The sequence below is a fragment of the Staurois parvus genome, unplaced genomic scaffold (assembly GCF_062004578.1).
Source record: "Staurois parvus isolate SC_StPar_1 unplaced genomic scaffold, SC_StPar_1.0 ptg000019l, whole genome shotgun sequence".
In the NCBI taxonomy this organism is placed as follows: Eukaryota; Metazoa; Chordata; class Amphibia; order Anura; family Ranidae; genus Staurois; species Staurois parvus.
Window position 1 is genome coordinate 24426695 of NW_028317815.1, and position 16366 is coordinate 24443060.

Here is a 16366-nt window from a genome sequence, read left to right on the forward strand (position 1 = left end):
TCTCCCACTTAGAAATCATGGAGGGGTCTGAAATTCACATTGTAGGTGCATTCCCAGTCTGAGAGACAGAATTTAAAAAAAAAATTCAGGAAATCACATTGTATGATTTTTAAAGAATTTATTTGTCTTGCACTGCTGAACATAAGTATTTGAACACCTAAGAAACAGCAAGAATTCTGGCTCTCAAAGACCTGTTACCGTGCCTTTAAAAATTCCACCTGTGCTCCACTCATTAATCTAACTTAGTAGCACCTATCTGAGCTCTTTAAAGACACCTGTCCACCCCACAGTCAGTCAGATGCCAACTACTACCTTGGGCAAGACCAAAGAGCTGTCAAAAGACACCAGAGACAAAATTGTGAACCTCCACAAGGCTGGAAAGGGCTACGGGGCAATTGCCAAGCAGCTTAGTGAAAATAGATCAACTGTTGGAGCAATTTTTAGAAAATGGAAGAGGCTAAAGACAACTTTCAGTCTCCCTCGAACTGGAGCTCCATGCAAGATCTCACCTCGTGGGGTATCACTGATGATAAGAAAGGTGAGGAATCAGCCCAGAACTATAAGGGAGGATCTGGTCAATGATATGAAGAGAGCTGGGACCACAGTTTCAAAGGTCACTGTCGGTAGAACACTACGCCGTCATGGTTTCAAATCATGCATTGCACGGAAGGTTCCCCTGTTCAAGTCATCACATGTCCAGGCCCGTATGAAGTTTGCCAATGACCATCTTGATGATCCAGAGGAGGCATGGGAGAAAGTCATGTGGTCAGATGAGACCAAAGTAGAACTTTTGGTCTAAACTTCACTCGTGTTTGGAGGAAAATTTATTTATTGTGAGATTTTGAGCAACAACCTCCTTCCCTCAGTCAGAGCATTGAAGATGGGTCTTGGCTGGGTCTTCCAACGTGACAACGACCCGAAGCACACAGCCAGGATAACCAAGGAGTGGCTCCATAAGAAGCATATCAAGGTTCTGGAGTGGCCTAGCCAGTCTCCAGACCTAAATCCAATAGAACATCTCTGGAGGGAGCTGAAACTCCGTGTTGCTCAGCGACAGCCCCGAAACCTGACAGATCTAGAGGAGATCTGTGTGGAGGAGTGGGCCAAAATCCCTGTTGCAGTGTGTGCAAACCTGGTCAAGAACTACAGGAAACGTTTGACCTCTGTAATTGCAAACAAAGGCTTCTGTACCAAATATTAACACTGATTTTCTCAGGTGTTCAAATACTTATGTTCAGCAGTGCAAGACAAATACATTCTTTAAAAATCATACAATGTGATTTACTGAATGTATTTTTTTTAATTCTGGGAATGCACCTACAATGTGAATTTCAGACCCCTCCATGATTTCTAAGTGGGAGAACTTGCATAATCTCAGGGTGTTCAAATACTTCTGTTCCTCACTGTATATATATATATATATATATATAAAAATAGAATATTCAATAGGCCTGAAGATTAGTTAAAACTCTCAAACAGTATATATTTTCTGATAGAAGGCACCTTGGATAATGAATTGGTGTACTTTTTATGCCACATGGTATTAGCTATTAGCAATACATTAAAGTTAATTTTAGCGCACAAAAATTAAATATATTACCCAGTTTTGGGAAGATATAAAAAAAGTTATTCAGAGTAAATAGATATCCAACATGTCAAGCTTTAAAATTGTATTTGCCCTTGCAATGGCAACAAACTTTGGTACCTAAAATTTTCTGTAGGCAACACTTCAAAAGCTCATACAGGTCATCACTTTATTAAAAACAAAGACACTAGAATTATTGCTCTTATTCTGGCATGTGCGGTGATATGTAAAATGTGTAGTTACATAGTTAGTCTGGCAAAAAAAAACCAGCAATGCATGATCTAGTTTGCTCCTGAAGGGGAAAAAATTCCTTCTTGATCCCCCAAGAGGCAATCAGATATTCCATGGATCAACTTTGCCTATAAATGTTAGTAACCAGTTATATTCTGTGTATACAAGAAAGAATCCAGGCTTTTTTTAAATCAATCCACTGAGCTGGCCAGAACCAACACTTGAGGGAGTCTATTCCACATTTTCACAGCTCTCACTGTGAAACCTTTCCGTGTTTGGAGATTACATTTCTTTTCCTCCAGACGTAAAGAGTACCTTCTTGTCCTCTGTGATGACCTCAGGGAGAATAACTCTACACCAAGTTCACTATATGAACCACTGATGTATTTATACATGTTGATCATATGTCCCCTTAATCTCCTCTTCTCAAGAAAGAATAAATTCAATTCCTCTAATCTTTCCTCATAGCTAAGCTCCTCCAAGCCTCTTATCAGTTGGGTTGCCCTTCTCCAGTTCCCCAGTGTTCTTTTTTTGAATTGGTGCCCAAAACTGAATTGCATATTCCAGATGAGGTCTTACTAATGATTTGTACAGGGGTAAAATTATATATCTCTCTGGAGTCTTTACCTCTTTTAATACAAGAGAGGATTTTGCTTGCTTTAGAAACCGCAGCTTGGCATTGTATGCCACTATTAAGCTTGCGATCTACCAGAACCCCCAGATCCTTCTCCACCATTGATTCCCCCAGTTGTACTCTCCCTAGTATGTATGATGCATGCATATTCTTAATCCCCAAGTGCATAACCTTACATTTATCAACATTAAACCTCATTTGCCTCATAGTTGCCCAATTAAACAGTGCATTGAGGTCAGCTTGTAAGTTGAAGACATCCTAGACACTATATTGTTTATAAATATATTAAAAAGTAAGGGTCCCAACACTGAACCTTGGGGTACACCACTGACATTCAGAGTATGAATCATTAATCACTACTTTTTGAATACAATCTTTTAGCCAGTTTTCTATCCATTTACATACAGATTTTTCCAAGCCCGTAGGCTTTACCTTACACATTAGCCGTGTGTGGGGAACAATGTCAAACTCTTTTGCAAAATCCAAGTATACCACGTCCACCGCCACCCCTCTGTCCAAGGTTTTGCTCACCTCCTCATAAAAAGAAATTCTGTCTTTCATGAATCCATGCTCTGTTGCTTAAATAATTTTTTTCCAGCAAGAACTCATCTATGTGGTCTTTTATTAAACTCTCTAGTATCTTCCCAACTATAGAAGTTAAATTAACAGGCCTATAATTACTTGGTAAAGACTTTGACCCCTTTTTAAATATTGGCACCACATTAGTCTTACGCCAATCCAGTGGTACTATGCCAGTCATTAAAGAGTCCCTAAAAATTAGAAACAATGGCTTTAAAATGACAGAGCTCAATTCTTTAAGGACCTGTGGGTGTATACCATCTGGTCCAGGTGCTTAATTCACCTTTATTCTGTCTAAATATTTTTGGATCACATCAATTGTGAGTCAATGTGGATCATCTGGAGCTGTCAATACCATGCCCATTGTGAACAAGTGCTCCCCCATGCCCCTTTGTATACACCAAAGCTGAAGAAGGTGTTTAATAAATTTGACTTCTTTTTGTCCCCAGTCACCCACTCTAAATTATTTTGTAAAGGGCCTACATGCTCGGACCAGACCTTTTTACTATTAATATATATGAAGAATTTTTTGGGGTTTGTTCTGCTATCTTTTTCAATCTGTCATTCGTTTTCAATATTTGCAGCCTTTATTTCCTTTTTGCATTTTCTAATATATTTGTAATGTTTAAACGATGATAGCATTCCTTCATTTTCATATTTAATAAAATTTATTTTCTTATTATCTATAGCTTTTTTAACTTTGGCCATAAGCCACATAGGTTTGATTTTTAGCCTTTTAAACTTGTTGCCCATGGGAATATATTTTGCAGTGTGTTCACATACAGTCTTTTTGAAGAACTCCCATTTCTGTGTTGTGTTCATTGATGCCAATATTCCCTCCCAGTCTAAGTCTTGGAGAGCATCTCTCAGCCTTGGAAATTAACTCTCTTAAAATTGAGCTTTTTTTTTTCAGTATGTGCTTGCTGTTTACAGCTAACAATAAATGAAATCATGTTATGGTCACTGCTACCCAGATGTTCTTTTATATGGACATTTGTAATAAGCGCTGCATGGTTTGAGATTACCAGGTCCAGCAGAGCATCATTCCTAGTTGGGGCCTCTATGAACTGTACCATAAAATTGTCCTGTAGTAGGTTTAAAAATGTTTGCCCTTTAACTGTCCCTGCAGTACCATTACTCCAGACAATTTTCGAATAATTAAAATATCCCATTATTATCACTGTCCCAGCCCTTGCAGCCATTTTGATCTGTGCAAGGAGCTGAGTCTCCACCTCCTCATTAACACTGAGAGGCTATAAAAAACTCCAAGATTTACCTGTGTAGTACACACCCCCATGTGCACCCATAATACTTCAGCCTCATCACACTCTCCATCAACTAGGCCCTCTTTCACACTCACTCTGAGATCACTTCTCACATAGAGACAGACACCACCACCACTCCTATTTACCTTGTCTCTCCGTAAGAGAACATAGCCAGGAATATTAATGGCCCAGTCATGTGAAGAATGAAGCCAAGATTCAGCAATACCAACTAAATCATAGTTCTCTTCATGCATCACAGCTTCCACCTCTCCTATTTTGCTTAGCAGGCTTCTGGCATTGGTGTACAAACACTTTAATTCATAAAACACCTTGTTCACACATATTTTGCATATTTTTTTTTTTTTTTATACAAATAGTACCGATTCCACTGGTTGTTTGTAACATGGGAACCTTCTTATCATCTGCCATAGCCTTCCCCCACCAATAAGTATTGACCCCTGTCTGATCTGTCTACCCCATTATAATCTAATTCTCCCTCCCCCTTGATCCTAGTTTAAATACTCCTCCAGCCTCCCCATAAACCTCTCCCCCAGCACAGCAGACCCCCTACAATTTAGGTGCAAACCATCTCTAGCATATAGGCTTCACCCCAACAAAAAGTCAGCCCAGTGCTCTAGAAACCCAAATCCTTACCTCTTACACCAGGTCTTTAGCCATGCAATGAGTTCTCTAATCTCCCCCTGTCTTTCCTGAGTTGTGTATGGCACAGGTAATATTTTGGAGAATATCACCTTGGAGGTCCTTCCCTTCAACTTGCAGCCTAGTTCTTTAAATTGATTTTTAAGGAGCCTCCACCTTCCATGTATTCTGTCATTGGTTCCAACATGGACCAAGACAGCTGGGTCATGCCCAGCCCCTCCCAGTAATTTATCAACCCGGTCTCCCACATGCTGAACCCTGGCACCAGGGAGACAGCAAACCATTCGGTTGAGGCGATCCTGGCAACAAATTATTCTATCACTCCTTCTGATTATAGAATCTCCTACTGCCACAAGCTGTCTAGGCCTTCCTGCACTACCATCACCACCCCTTCCAGATTGTTTGCCCCCTAGGCTGTTAGGGATAGCAGTGACATCCCAGGCTGCCACCCCTGAGCTTTCCACCCCCACATCTTCACCCAACTTGGCAAATCTCTTTGGGTGCACAAACCCAGGGCCGGCCTTCCTTTTCTGTGAGCCCCTACCACTCCCTCTCATTACAGTAAAACATCATCCTACCTGATAATCCTGATTATCCCCTCTGCCCTCCACATCAGTACCATTAGCTACCTGCTCAGGGAGCAGAAGACCCCTTTCTAACGTGATCTACAATGTGAGTTCCAGAAGGGCAACCCACTCACATCTGTTGCTGCGGTATCCAACCTGGAGCTGTTGCTCCATTGCTGCATACATGCGGCACACTGTGCACTGTACAAAACCTTTCACCCTGCTAGCACACATTATCCCAGTTACAATATTAATAGGAAATATCAGATGTCACTTATAGATTAGTAGACTCCTGTTATAATCTCCTGTTTTCAACTCTACTTATCAAATGTCCACTTGGTCAAAGGTCCAGCAAACAAAATAAAGGCAAGCTCAAAAATGAGTGAGCTCTACAGCAAGTTATATAGTACCTGTATCACCTGTGACCAATTAACCCCTCCCCTTAATTAACAGACTGAAGGAAGACAAGGAAAAGAAGAGAAAAAAATGCTTTTTAAGAAGTGACAGAAAAAGTGATTTTAAAAAAGTAAAAGCTTTTAGTAAGACCCAAAGAAGAAAATAAAACAACTGCAAGCACCAGCAATCAAAAGTAAAACTTTTTCACTCACCACTCAAATTTCCCACTCTTTTTAAATATCAGCCAGCAAAAAATGCCATTGCAATTGATGTGTTCCTGAATGTTTGTGTGTGTATGTGGGAGTAGGAATGGGGGCTCAATTTTGTTGGGGAAAGTTCAAGTACTTTAATGTTTTTAAAAAATTTTCATTTAGCTTTTTTGTTATCACATAGTAGTCCCTTTTGTGATAGCATATAAACTGTGTCAGGTTCTCATTATTGAAATACCAGGGGTATATTAGACCCCTAATGTCTCCCCTTCCCTCCACTGAAACTGATGGAGTGCAGATCATACTCCATTAGCTTCTTGTCTGGACAAAAGCAGCCAGGGAAAGTGATAGCAGAAATCCTCATTGCTTCTAGCTTCTTACTAGCTAGGGGGGATCATTGAATGAATGTTTGCTGATCTCACTGCCCTCTGCCCTGAGTCACCTGCCATGTGGGTCCTGGGCCTGCTGGTGAGACAGAACCGGGAATCATGGAGGGTGGTTCCTTGGGGAGGTGGCACTTCCAGGCATCTGTAGAAGCAAACAGGCAGCTGTGCATCCCCCAGATCACTTCCATCTGAAAGCTGACATGCATTTTGAGCTGCCACAGCAATCAGTGTATGTACAACCTTCCATTGCTGCCAAGGTATAACGTATATGACTGGCAGCAAAAGGGTTAAAAGCCAACTCCAGGCAAAACATTTAAAAAAAGGGTCCCCACAAGAGCCTTTTAGAAAACAAAAGCAGGTCTGGCTGTAATACTCACCCCCTCTTCTATCCTCCACAGTAATTTATTTCTGTCACCTCAACATGCTGCTGCACTCGCATGTTCACAAGAGTAGCACTGAGGTTATCATGTCAGCACCTCTAGAAGGCCAGAGCTCCCTCTACTGTCTGAATAGAAAGCTACACAATATTAATAAGACATTTTTATAGCTACCTTACTAAAAAAGTGTTTTATTTTTTAATCCTAACCATAATAAGAAAGAAAGAAAACAATACCTCTACATTCCCTTTTGAATCCAGTAGCCACGCCAAACAAAGAAAACCATGTATTTCTTTCCTACCAATTTGTTTTATAATGTTAAAATCTCTCCATCTTTTACAGGAAAAGTTTTGTTTATAATATAATCTTACCTATGTTCATGTGGATACATTGAACTCCATGATTGGCATGGTAGTCCGCTTTTAGTTACATTTCTTGATCCTTTGTAGGTACTGCCTTTCCCATGAATACAATTTCTGACATAATCTGTTGTAACAAAAATAAATAGATAAATCACTGAATTTGATCATTAAGTAATAAGATGCTTAATTGCATCCCATTCTGCTTTTTATTTATATTGGCTACCTACCTGTTCCATAAAAATAGGAATAGAGATGCACTTTAAATAATGCATCTGCAGTACTGCACAATCACAAATGGGGAATGGAGTAGATATAAATTAAGTAGTCACAGAATACCAATAGTAATAGGAGCAAAATCAGATAGCTATGTGTTCCTAAACGGTTAAGATTTTGATCAGAAAACATAATAAAATGTAATTCTAGACTCACCTTAAATTCACCCAGTCTCCACATTGAGTGATTTGGGATGCACAGTCAGTTATATCTATAATAATGACATTATTGTGACTTTTTATATTTTGCCAAATAGCATAACACTAGACTGATCTGTACAAAGTTTTGTATTTCTACAATGAAGGCACATGCTACAGTAATAAGTGAAAGTCTCATGAGGTATAACCTGCATAGCTTCATATCTAATATTAAAAACATAAATCTATTTTCTTTGAACTTTTCAATCTAGGTGTCCCCTCTAAAAATATAGACTGAAATTCCAAAGCATACAGGTTGGTATACCAACTGTAGAAGGCTTTGAGTATGGACCTACTTTTATATGAGTCACTATGCTCGTTGACACTCTTAAGATGCTCATGTCAGTACTAGTCATTTTGCTCTTTGACATAGAGGGAACTCTTCGGGGTCTCTCATCAGTGCTAGTCATTAGGATCTGTGGCATAAAGGTCACTTTTCATAGGCTCATGCCATTACTAGTCATTATGCTCTTTGGCGTAGAGGACACTCATCAGAGGCTACTGTCAATTCTAGTCAATATGCTCTTTGGCATTGAGGGCACTCTTTAGTGGGTTTTATCAGTACTAGCCATTTTGCTCTTTGGCATAGATGGCACTCTTCAGAAGCTCTAGCTTAAACAAAATGGTGTCCCTGCTCAGGACAGCAGACTGATGCTGACTGGAACAAAGTTCTTGTATACTACAAGAGCTTCATGAAGGGCCTGTAGGTGAGTAACAGTTTACATTAGATTTAACTGTCCCACTTGCTTACTTCCTCACCTATTCACTATAATATGTGTAGTTAAAAAAATGCAGCAATAGCATATGGCTAATACATGCCATTATGTGTGAGTACTTAAATGAATTAATACAATGATTATTCATTCTAAATTGTGCAACACATTTTCTTTCATGTTATATGTAACAAATATTTTTTGACAAGCATGCATGCAAGAAACATCAAACAAATGACAGGACATTTCCCTACATGAAAAAAATTCTTAAAATACTAAACTTGTCAAAGGGCATGATTACTATGACTACATATGTAGATAAACATTGAACATGAGCCACAAGTAAAGAGAAAAAAAAAGAAAATAATGTTACCTTTCTTTTCGAAAAGATCAAATGCACGATCAAATTTCTTCTTGACTCCTTTTGACAAGCTATTGAAAGAAAACCAGTGGCATCTCTTTGTGTTTTTATCGAAAGCAAACGCCCTGAAGAGAATAATATGCTTATTAACATGAAACGTTCATATCTCTTTAATAGTAGTTCAACACATCTCTCTCTTTTTATGATTCACACAGGTTGGCATAATCAAAAGCATGTAGACTGACTCATTAAACTGCTGACTGTATAAGGACAGGATGATTAAAGGACACACAATTCAAATTCGTAGAATTTACATTGCAGCATGAAAAATAAGAAAGCTAATTGATTCAAAAGTCTCTTAAATATAGCCAGTGTCAATGGCACTAGCACACTTTTTCCCACCAATGTGACCAAGGAGAATGAAGATTCATGAGATGTCTGCAGTAGTTGAGTAATGTGTGGAGAATTATTATCATTATACAGGATTTACTGTATATAGCGCCAACAGTTATTGCAGCGCATTATAATATAAAGGGGGACAGTACAATTACAATACAGTTCAATACAGACGGAATGGGAGTTCCCTGCACATGGAGTTTACAATCTAAAGCGAGGGGAAGGTGGTAAAAAAGGTAATAGCTGCTGGGAGTGATTTGATGGAGGTGACTCAAGTATGGCTTTTTAGTTGGAGGTGGAGTAGGCTTCCCTGAATAAATTAGTTTTCAAGGAATGCCTAAAGGTTAACAGTAGGAGCTGACTGGACATATTATGGTAGGGAGTTCCAGAGGATGAGAGAGGTTCTGGAAAAGTCCTGGATATGAGCGTAGGAGTAGGTAAAGGGAGCTAGGGAGCAAAACATCTTGGGAGAAGTGGAGAGAATGATTTGGGCAATAATTGTAGATGAGGTTGGTGATATAGCTGGTGGCAATGTTGTGGATGGCTTTATACATTGCAGTTAGTATTTTGAATTCTGTGACTGCTGCAGAGGTTGAGGTGGTAAGATTTAGCCAGTGATTGGATGTGGGGGCCAAAGCTAGCACCCTGGCATGTGCGGAGGGACCAATGGTTGTGCTGTTGTTCTCAATGGTAAAGTCATGGGTGGGTAACCGGGGAAAAGGAAATATTACAAGCTTGGTTTTAGAAAGAATGAGTTGGAGAAAGTGGTGTGACATCCATACTGATGTTGCTCAGTAAATTTGTGACATGTGAGGATATCAAGAGAGTATTTTGGGAGTAGAGATATAGATCTGGGTATAGAGGTGTAGAGGTGGTGCTGAAAGTCATGGGAGGTTATCAACTGGCCCAGAGTGGAGGTGTAGATAGAGAATAGTAGGGTCCCAAGGACAGAGCCTTGGGGTACCCCAATAGAAAGAGTAAGGGGAGTGGAGGAGATCGTGTTGTATATGACACTGAATGTGCGTTGAGATACAGTAGGTAAGAGGAGAACCAGAAAAGATCAGAGTCATGAAGGGCAAGGGAATGGAGTTAATTTAGGAGGAGTGGGTGATCAACCATGTCAAAGGCAGCAGAAATGTCTAAGAGTATCATTATAGATTAATGGCCAATATTTTTAGCAGCTAGTAGGTCATTAGTGTGTTTTAGCAGGGCAGTTTCAGTTGAATGTTGTGGGCAGAAGCCAGACTGTATGGGATCAAGGAGGTTGTTATTGGTGAAGTAGCTAATCATATGGTTGTGGATAAGGCATTCAAGAAGATTGGAGGCAAATGGGAGCAGGGAGATGGGTCTAAATTATTCATACAGGTGGGGTCCAGTGAGGGTTTTTTAAGTATGGGGGTAACCAATGCATGCTTGAGCATGGAGGGAAAGGTGCCAAAGGAGAGGAAGAGGTTGAATATGTGGGTTAGAGAGTTTAAGTTAGAGCAGAAGGGGGGTCATAGTAATTGTGAGGAACAGGGTTCATGAACAAGTGGGCCTTTAAAAAGAAGTTTGACAACTTCCTTAGTGATGACAGGGTTGAAGGAGGAAAGTATTGAGTGTGGTGTTGGACCTGGTGTGTTGGTTGGAGAAGAAGGTTGGATGCTGGATATCTCATCATGAATTGTGCCACGTTTATTTTTAAAATTACTGGCAATCTCCTGGGCAGTAAGTAGGTTGGTAGGCAGTGGGAGGTGTAAGTAAAGAATTAAGTAAGAAGGATGTAAGTAAAGAATTAAGGGTGGAAAAGAGTTGGCAAGAATTGTATGGGAGGGTTTTGATGAGAGTGGTGTAGTAGGTTTGTTGAGCAGTGTGGAGGCAGGAGTTGTATTTCAGAAGAGCAGATTTGTAGAGGGTGAAGTCTTGCAGGGAGTTAGTTTTATGCCATGAACATGGCTGCATGTCTTGAGACTACTGATGTTGTCAGTTTGCTTGGGTTGTAGCAGGCGAGGCCTGGTTCTTGGTGTAGAGAGAGGAGCAAGTGTGTCCAGGGAGGATGGCAGTAAGTTGTTGTAGACAGAAGTGGCCAGGTCTGGGCAAGGGTGCAATTTTATCATAAAGACAGTCAGTACCAGATTGAAGAAGGGAAGGGTTGAGGTGGCTAAGGAATGACTGAATGCTTACAGACCTTAGGAATGCACAAACATTTTTAATCTTTTGTTGCTTATATCAGAAACCTTCCAGCATGCTCAACAATTTTTAGTTGCAAATATCAGAGATTTTCTACAGGATAGATAGTATCTGTTGCCGGTAGTACATACAGTTGTGACCAAAATTATTCAACCCCCAATGCTGTAAAGGGGTTTAGGGACTATAGTGTACATTTGGAATTGTATTCAGAATCAAATCCTACAAGGACGTTGTAACTACCCAAATGCAACTAAAATGACATCAATTGTTTATGTAATACAGTAGTAAATGGTTCTTATGTGGTTTCTTCATTGCCACAATTATTCAACCCCTTAAAGACTACCACTCTGAAGAACAGAGGTTCATACAGGTGCTTTCCATCAGGTATTGAAAACACCTGTGGATGTCACCGAGCAGCAATCAAGCATAATAAGCACCAATTAGGCAGCTTTAAAATGACTGTGATACTCAGCTCCTTCTAGACATTTACTGGTGTGGTTACAAACATGGTGAAGGCAAGAGAATGGTCCAGGAAGACAAGAGAAGAGGTGATTTCTCTTCACAGGAAGGGCAATGGCTATAAGAAGATTGCAAAGATGTTAAACATACCAAGAGACACCTTAGGAAGCATCATTCGCAAATTCAAGGCAAAGGGCACTGTTGAAACGCTACCTGGTCGTGGCAGAAAGAAGATGCTGACTTCGACTGCTGTGCGCTACCTGAAGCGTAGAGTGGAGAGAAGTCCCCGTGTGACTGCTGAGGAACTGAGAAAAGATTTGTCAGATGTGGGTACAGAAGTTTCAGCCCAGACAATAAGACGCACACTGCGTAATGAAGGCCTCCGTGCCAGAACTCCCAGGCGTACCCCCTTGCTGTCTCCAAAGAATAAGAAGAGTCGACTGCAGTATGCCAAAAGCCATGTGGACAAACCACAAAAGTTGTGGGATAGTGTTCTGTGGACTGATGAAACAAAATTAGAACTGTTTGGGCCCATGGATCAACGCTATGTTTGGAGGAGGAAGAACAAGGCCTATGATGAAAAGAACACCTTGCCTACTGTGAAGCATGGTGGAGGGTCAATCATGCTTTGGGGCTGTTTTGCTTCTGCAGGTACAGGGAAGCTTCAGCGTGTGCAAGGTACCATGAATTCTCTTCAGTACCAGGAGATATTGGATGGAAACGTGATGCAGTCCGTCACACACCTGAGGCTTGGGAGACGTTGGACCTTTCAACAGGACAATGATCCCAAGCATACCTCCAAGTCCACTAGAGCATGGTTGCAGAGGAAAGGCTGGAACATTTTGGAGTGGCCATCGCAGTCACCAGACTTAAATCCGATTGAGAACCTCTGGTGGGACTTAAAGAAAGCAGTTGCAGTGCGCAAGCCTAAGAATGTGACTGAACTGGAGGCCTTTGCCCATGAAGAATGGGCGAAGATACCCGTAGATCGCTGCAAGACACTTGTGTCAAGCTATGCTTCACGTTTAAAAGCTGTTATAACTGTAAAAGGATGCTGTACTAAGTACTAAGATTGAATGTCACTTGGGGGTTGAATAAAACTGATAATGCTGTGAGCACAGAAAAGACATTTGTGGTTATTTCATTATAACTGTTATGTTATATTTGTCTGACCTACAAGTGCCTCTTTAATGTAAATGTAAGCAAGATGACTGAATGATCAAAAGCAATGTCAAACTGGCCAAAACACTCAATTTCAGTGGGGGTTGAATAATTTTGGTCACAACTGTAAGTACTACTCCGGTAGTACATAAGTAATTACAAAGTTTATACAGCAGCCAACATCCAGTGGATGTTTTTGTGGACTTCAGAAATGTTCCAGTGTGTTGGTAAATTTATTTTGTAAACCTGTTTGGAACAATCCCCAGAATAAAGAGACTAAGCAAGACTGGGGCGAAACATGCCACAGGGCATGACCTAGATGGAGTTAGGCTGAGGCTGCTTTCACCAATCAAATGCTGAGCTTGTATGGTGTGCAGTGGCTGAGATTTTTTTCTCCTTGTTCTGTGGATTATATGGAGTCAGGGTGGACTCCTAGCCTGACCTGCACCCTCAGTGAAATACACCGAATGGGGGACATAGATGCCAGAGCAGAGACCCTAAAGTAAGCTTATATTCACTGTTAGAAACAATACCTAAGACTGAAAAATGTACAGGTTCTTTTAGCTGCTTTTTTAGTTTGCTATTAGGAAGAAAAACTTGATTTGGTATTTGTGTCACATGTATGTGCTTGGTAATTATGAAAACAGATAATTATTATTTCTTTTCATTTTACTAAAGAAATATGTAACTGTGTAATATAGCTACCTATGAGGAACCATTTTTGTTAGCAATAAAAACATATAAAAATGTTTTATAATTGTAAAAGATAATTCCCTTAGGATTGGCCCATGTTTTGCAGCAACTTAAGTAAGTGCATGAAAAAGTTGCCACAGTTTGCTGAACACATTTCTAACTACAGAAATGCCCTTTAAGATATAATACAGTATCACATCTCAGGGAAACAACTTCAGAAGAATGGTTTAGCCCTAGAAGGATTTTGTGATGGGTAAATTTTATAGGCCATGCTTAAATCGTTTGATGTACTAATCCTTTTTCTAAGATTAATAAGAGCAATACGTGCATGAATAAAAAGTTTATATGTAAGAATGATTTTTAACAGGTCTCCCTGAAGCAGTAACAGTGCTATGTTAATATATTATTTATAAATTACTAATTAGATGTTGCTGAAAACAACGGCTAAGCTCACATTTACCAGAGACATTATAAAAGCTTTTGTATTTAGAAGCATGGCATACTATGCCAACTTTTACATCTGTCTAACAGATGAAGGCAACACCTCAAAACATTAGTACCAATTGGCATCTCCCACACACAGAGACACCAAAAGAATGTTTTTCTTACATGTCATGTTGAATAACTATATATTAGCATTTACATTGTCTATCTGGCTACTTACTTGCAAATAAAAGAGAGTCCTTTATTACGACTGCATCTTTTGGCACAGTTCTCTGTAGTGTTGAAAAACTTTGTCTTCACCTCAAGTGCCTTGTTAATCCTAGTTAAAGTGGTATCTGATGTTTTGGTGTAATCATGCAGTGTATTTCGTTTCCTTATTTTGCTTTCTATGGAAACAGAAAAATAAAAGTCATATGCAGTGAAAGTTACATCACATTTTAATTACATAAAAAATTAACAAATTTTAAAAGATTTTATAACAGGAAGAACATCAGTCTTTTATGTGTATAGTATGTGCATAACTTATAACAAATAATAATTCTTATATAAAAAATTAGAAACAATATATAAGAAAAAAAGCTGAAAGATGTTTGTTTACATGCCACAGATAACTGTACATTGTAGTTTTAGTTCCCCTTCTAAATAAGCTAAAACACTTGCAATGAATAGGCTGAGCATATCTCATCCACACCATATGGCAGCATATGCCATAACTTCATCAGGACTGTGACCACACTGAAATGATTGACATTGCAGGAAGTATTTAGATGAAGAAGCAATTCTACCACAGTTGACTTTCCTTCCTTTCATATTGCTTTGAAAAGCAGAGAAATAAATTCCGCATAGATGTTTGCCTTAAAATATTGCAATATTTATCTCAGACATATTCACTAAAAAAAACATAAGTTGATTTTTTTTATTTAACAATATTTAACACATTTTTTTTTGAAGACTAGCTGCAGCAGGAAGTGAAATATTTAGCAGCTGTAATACTACAACAGCTCCTGCTCTGGGCTACTGGTTATCAGGAAGCCAGCACCCACCAACGTCCTAACGACCAGCAACTCGAGCCTGCCTGGCCCATTCAGCTGCCAAGCCGAATTCTCAGCAGACAGGTGAATGTATACAGTAGGGCATGATAGTGTTAAAACACAGTTTGGGGGTTCCCCCAGAAATTACACAAGGTCCTTTAGGTCTGATATGAATTAAAGATCAGAAAAAAAAGGCATGATGATCCTCCAAAGTTATGATATGATGTGGTATGGATTTTAAGGGGAAAAACATGCAAAAATCAAGGAAAAAAAACATGGGTTCCCCCCAAAAATTCATATTATACCCCTATCACAGCATGCAGCCTGACAGTCTAGGAAACAAGGGGGATAAGAGTTTCCTCCAAAACCTTACCAGGCCACGTGGCCCCAACATGGCCCCTCATGTTGATGAAGACAAGGGCCTTTTCTCCAAAACCCCAGCCCCTTTGAGAATGAGGGGTACATAATATCCCTAATTGTTTACAAATAAATGTACACAAAAGAAGAAAAAACACAAACACAGTTTCTGACAAATAATTTATTTTAAAAGTCCGTTCATGTAACTCCATTGTTAATCATATCATCCAGCAATGCAGATCTGCATCAATTACGATGAACGACAACCGTGCTCACCGAAAGAAAGAAAAGAACACCATCCAACGCTTACTTATTCATACGTACAATAATGATATAGAGTCAGCAGAATGTCTTTTCAGCCTCTCTGCTTCCAGCATCGTAGTTCCTTTTAATGACTATTATGTCTGATCTTGTTAGTTAGATGGTAAGGCTAGGCAAGAGACTGGAAAAGAAGTAGGGTGGGACAACACACTTGGCCTGGTTGGGAAGAAGATAAAAATCCAGCTTTGTTATTCTATATAAAGTACGTCCATTCATTTTTGCTAAATTGATAGACCTTATTCAGCCACTCTTTAGCATTATTTAGTTGTTTTTATTTGATGCTTAAAACTTTTAATTTGTACTGGTAGATATTTCCCCCCAAGAAATTGTGAAATATGTTATGGATATTTATGATAATAATATATGGATATGCAATAGAGGCGATTTACTAAAACTGGAGCACTCAGAATCTGGTGACACTGTGCATGGTAACCAATCAGCTTATAACTTCAGCTTGTTCAATTAAGCTTTGACAACAAAACCTGGAAGTTGATTTGTTTCTATGCAGAATTGCACCAGATCTTGCATGCTCCAGATTTAG

At 39.5% G+C, this 16366-nt stretch overlaps 1 protein-coding gene across 2 annotated transcripts in view; it reads right to left on the reverse strand.

Moving 5' to 3' along the window:
- HGF (hepatocyte growth factor) overlaps positions 1 to 16366 on the reverse strand; it is a 184853-nt gene that overhangs the window by 142813 nt on the left and 25674 nt on the right. For both annotated transcript variants that reach the window (XM_089685857.1, XM_089685861.1), the window contains exons 2-4: positions 14337 to 14502; positions 8807 to 8919; positions 7260 to 7374 (exon numbers count right to left, since the gene is read on the reverse strand). In XM_089685857.1, the coding sequence (XP_089541983.1) occupies positions 7260 to 7374; positions 8807 to 8919; positions 14337 to 14502 (394 nt within the window). The remainder of the gene's footprint in view (positions 1 to 7259; positions 7375 to 8806; positions 8920 to 14336; positions 14503 to 16366) is intronic.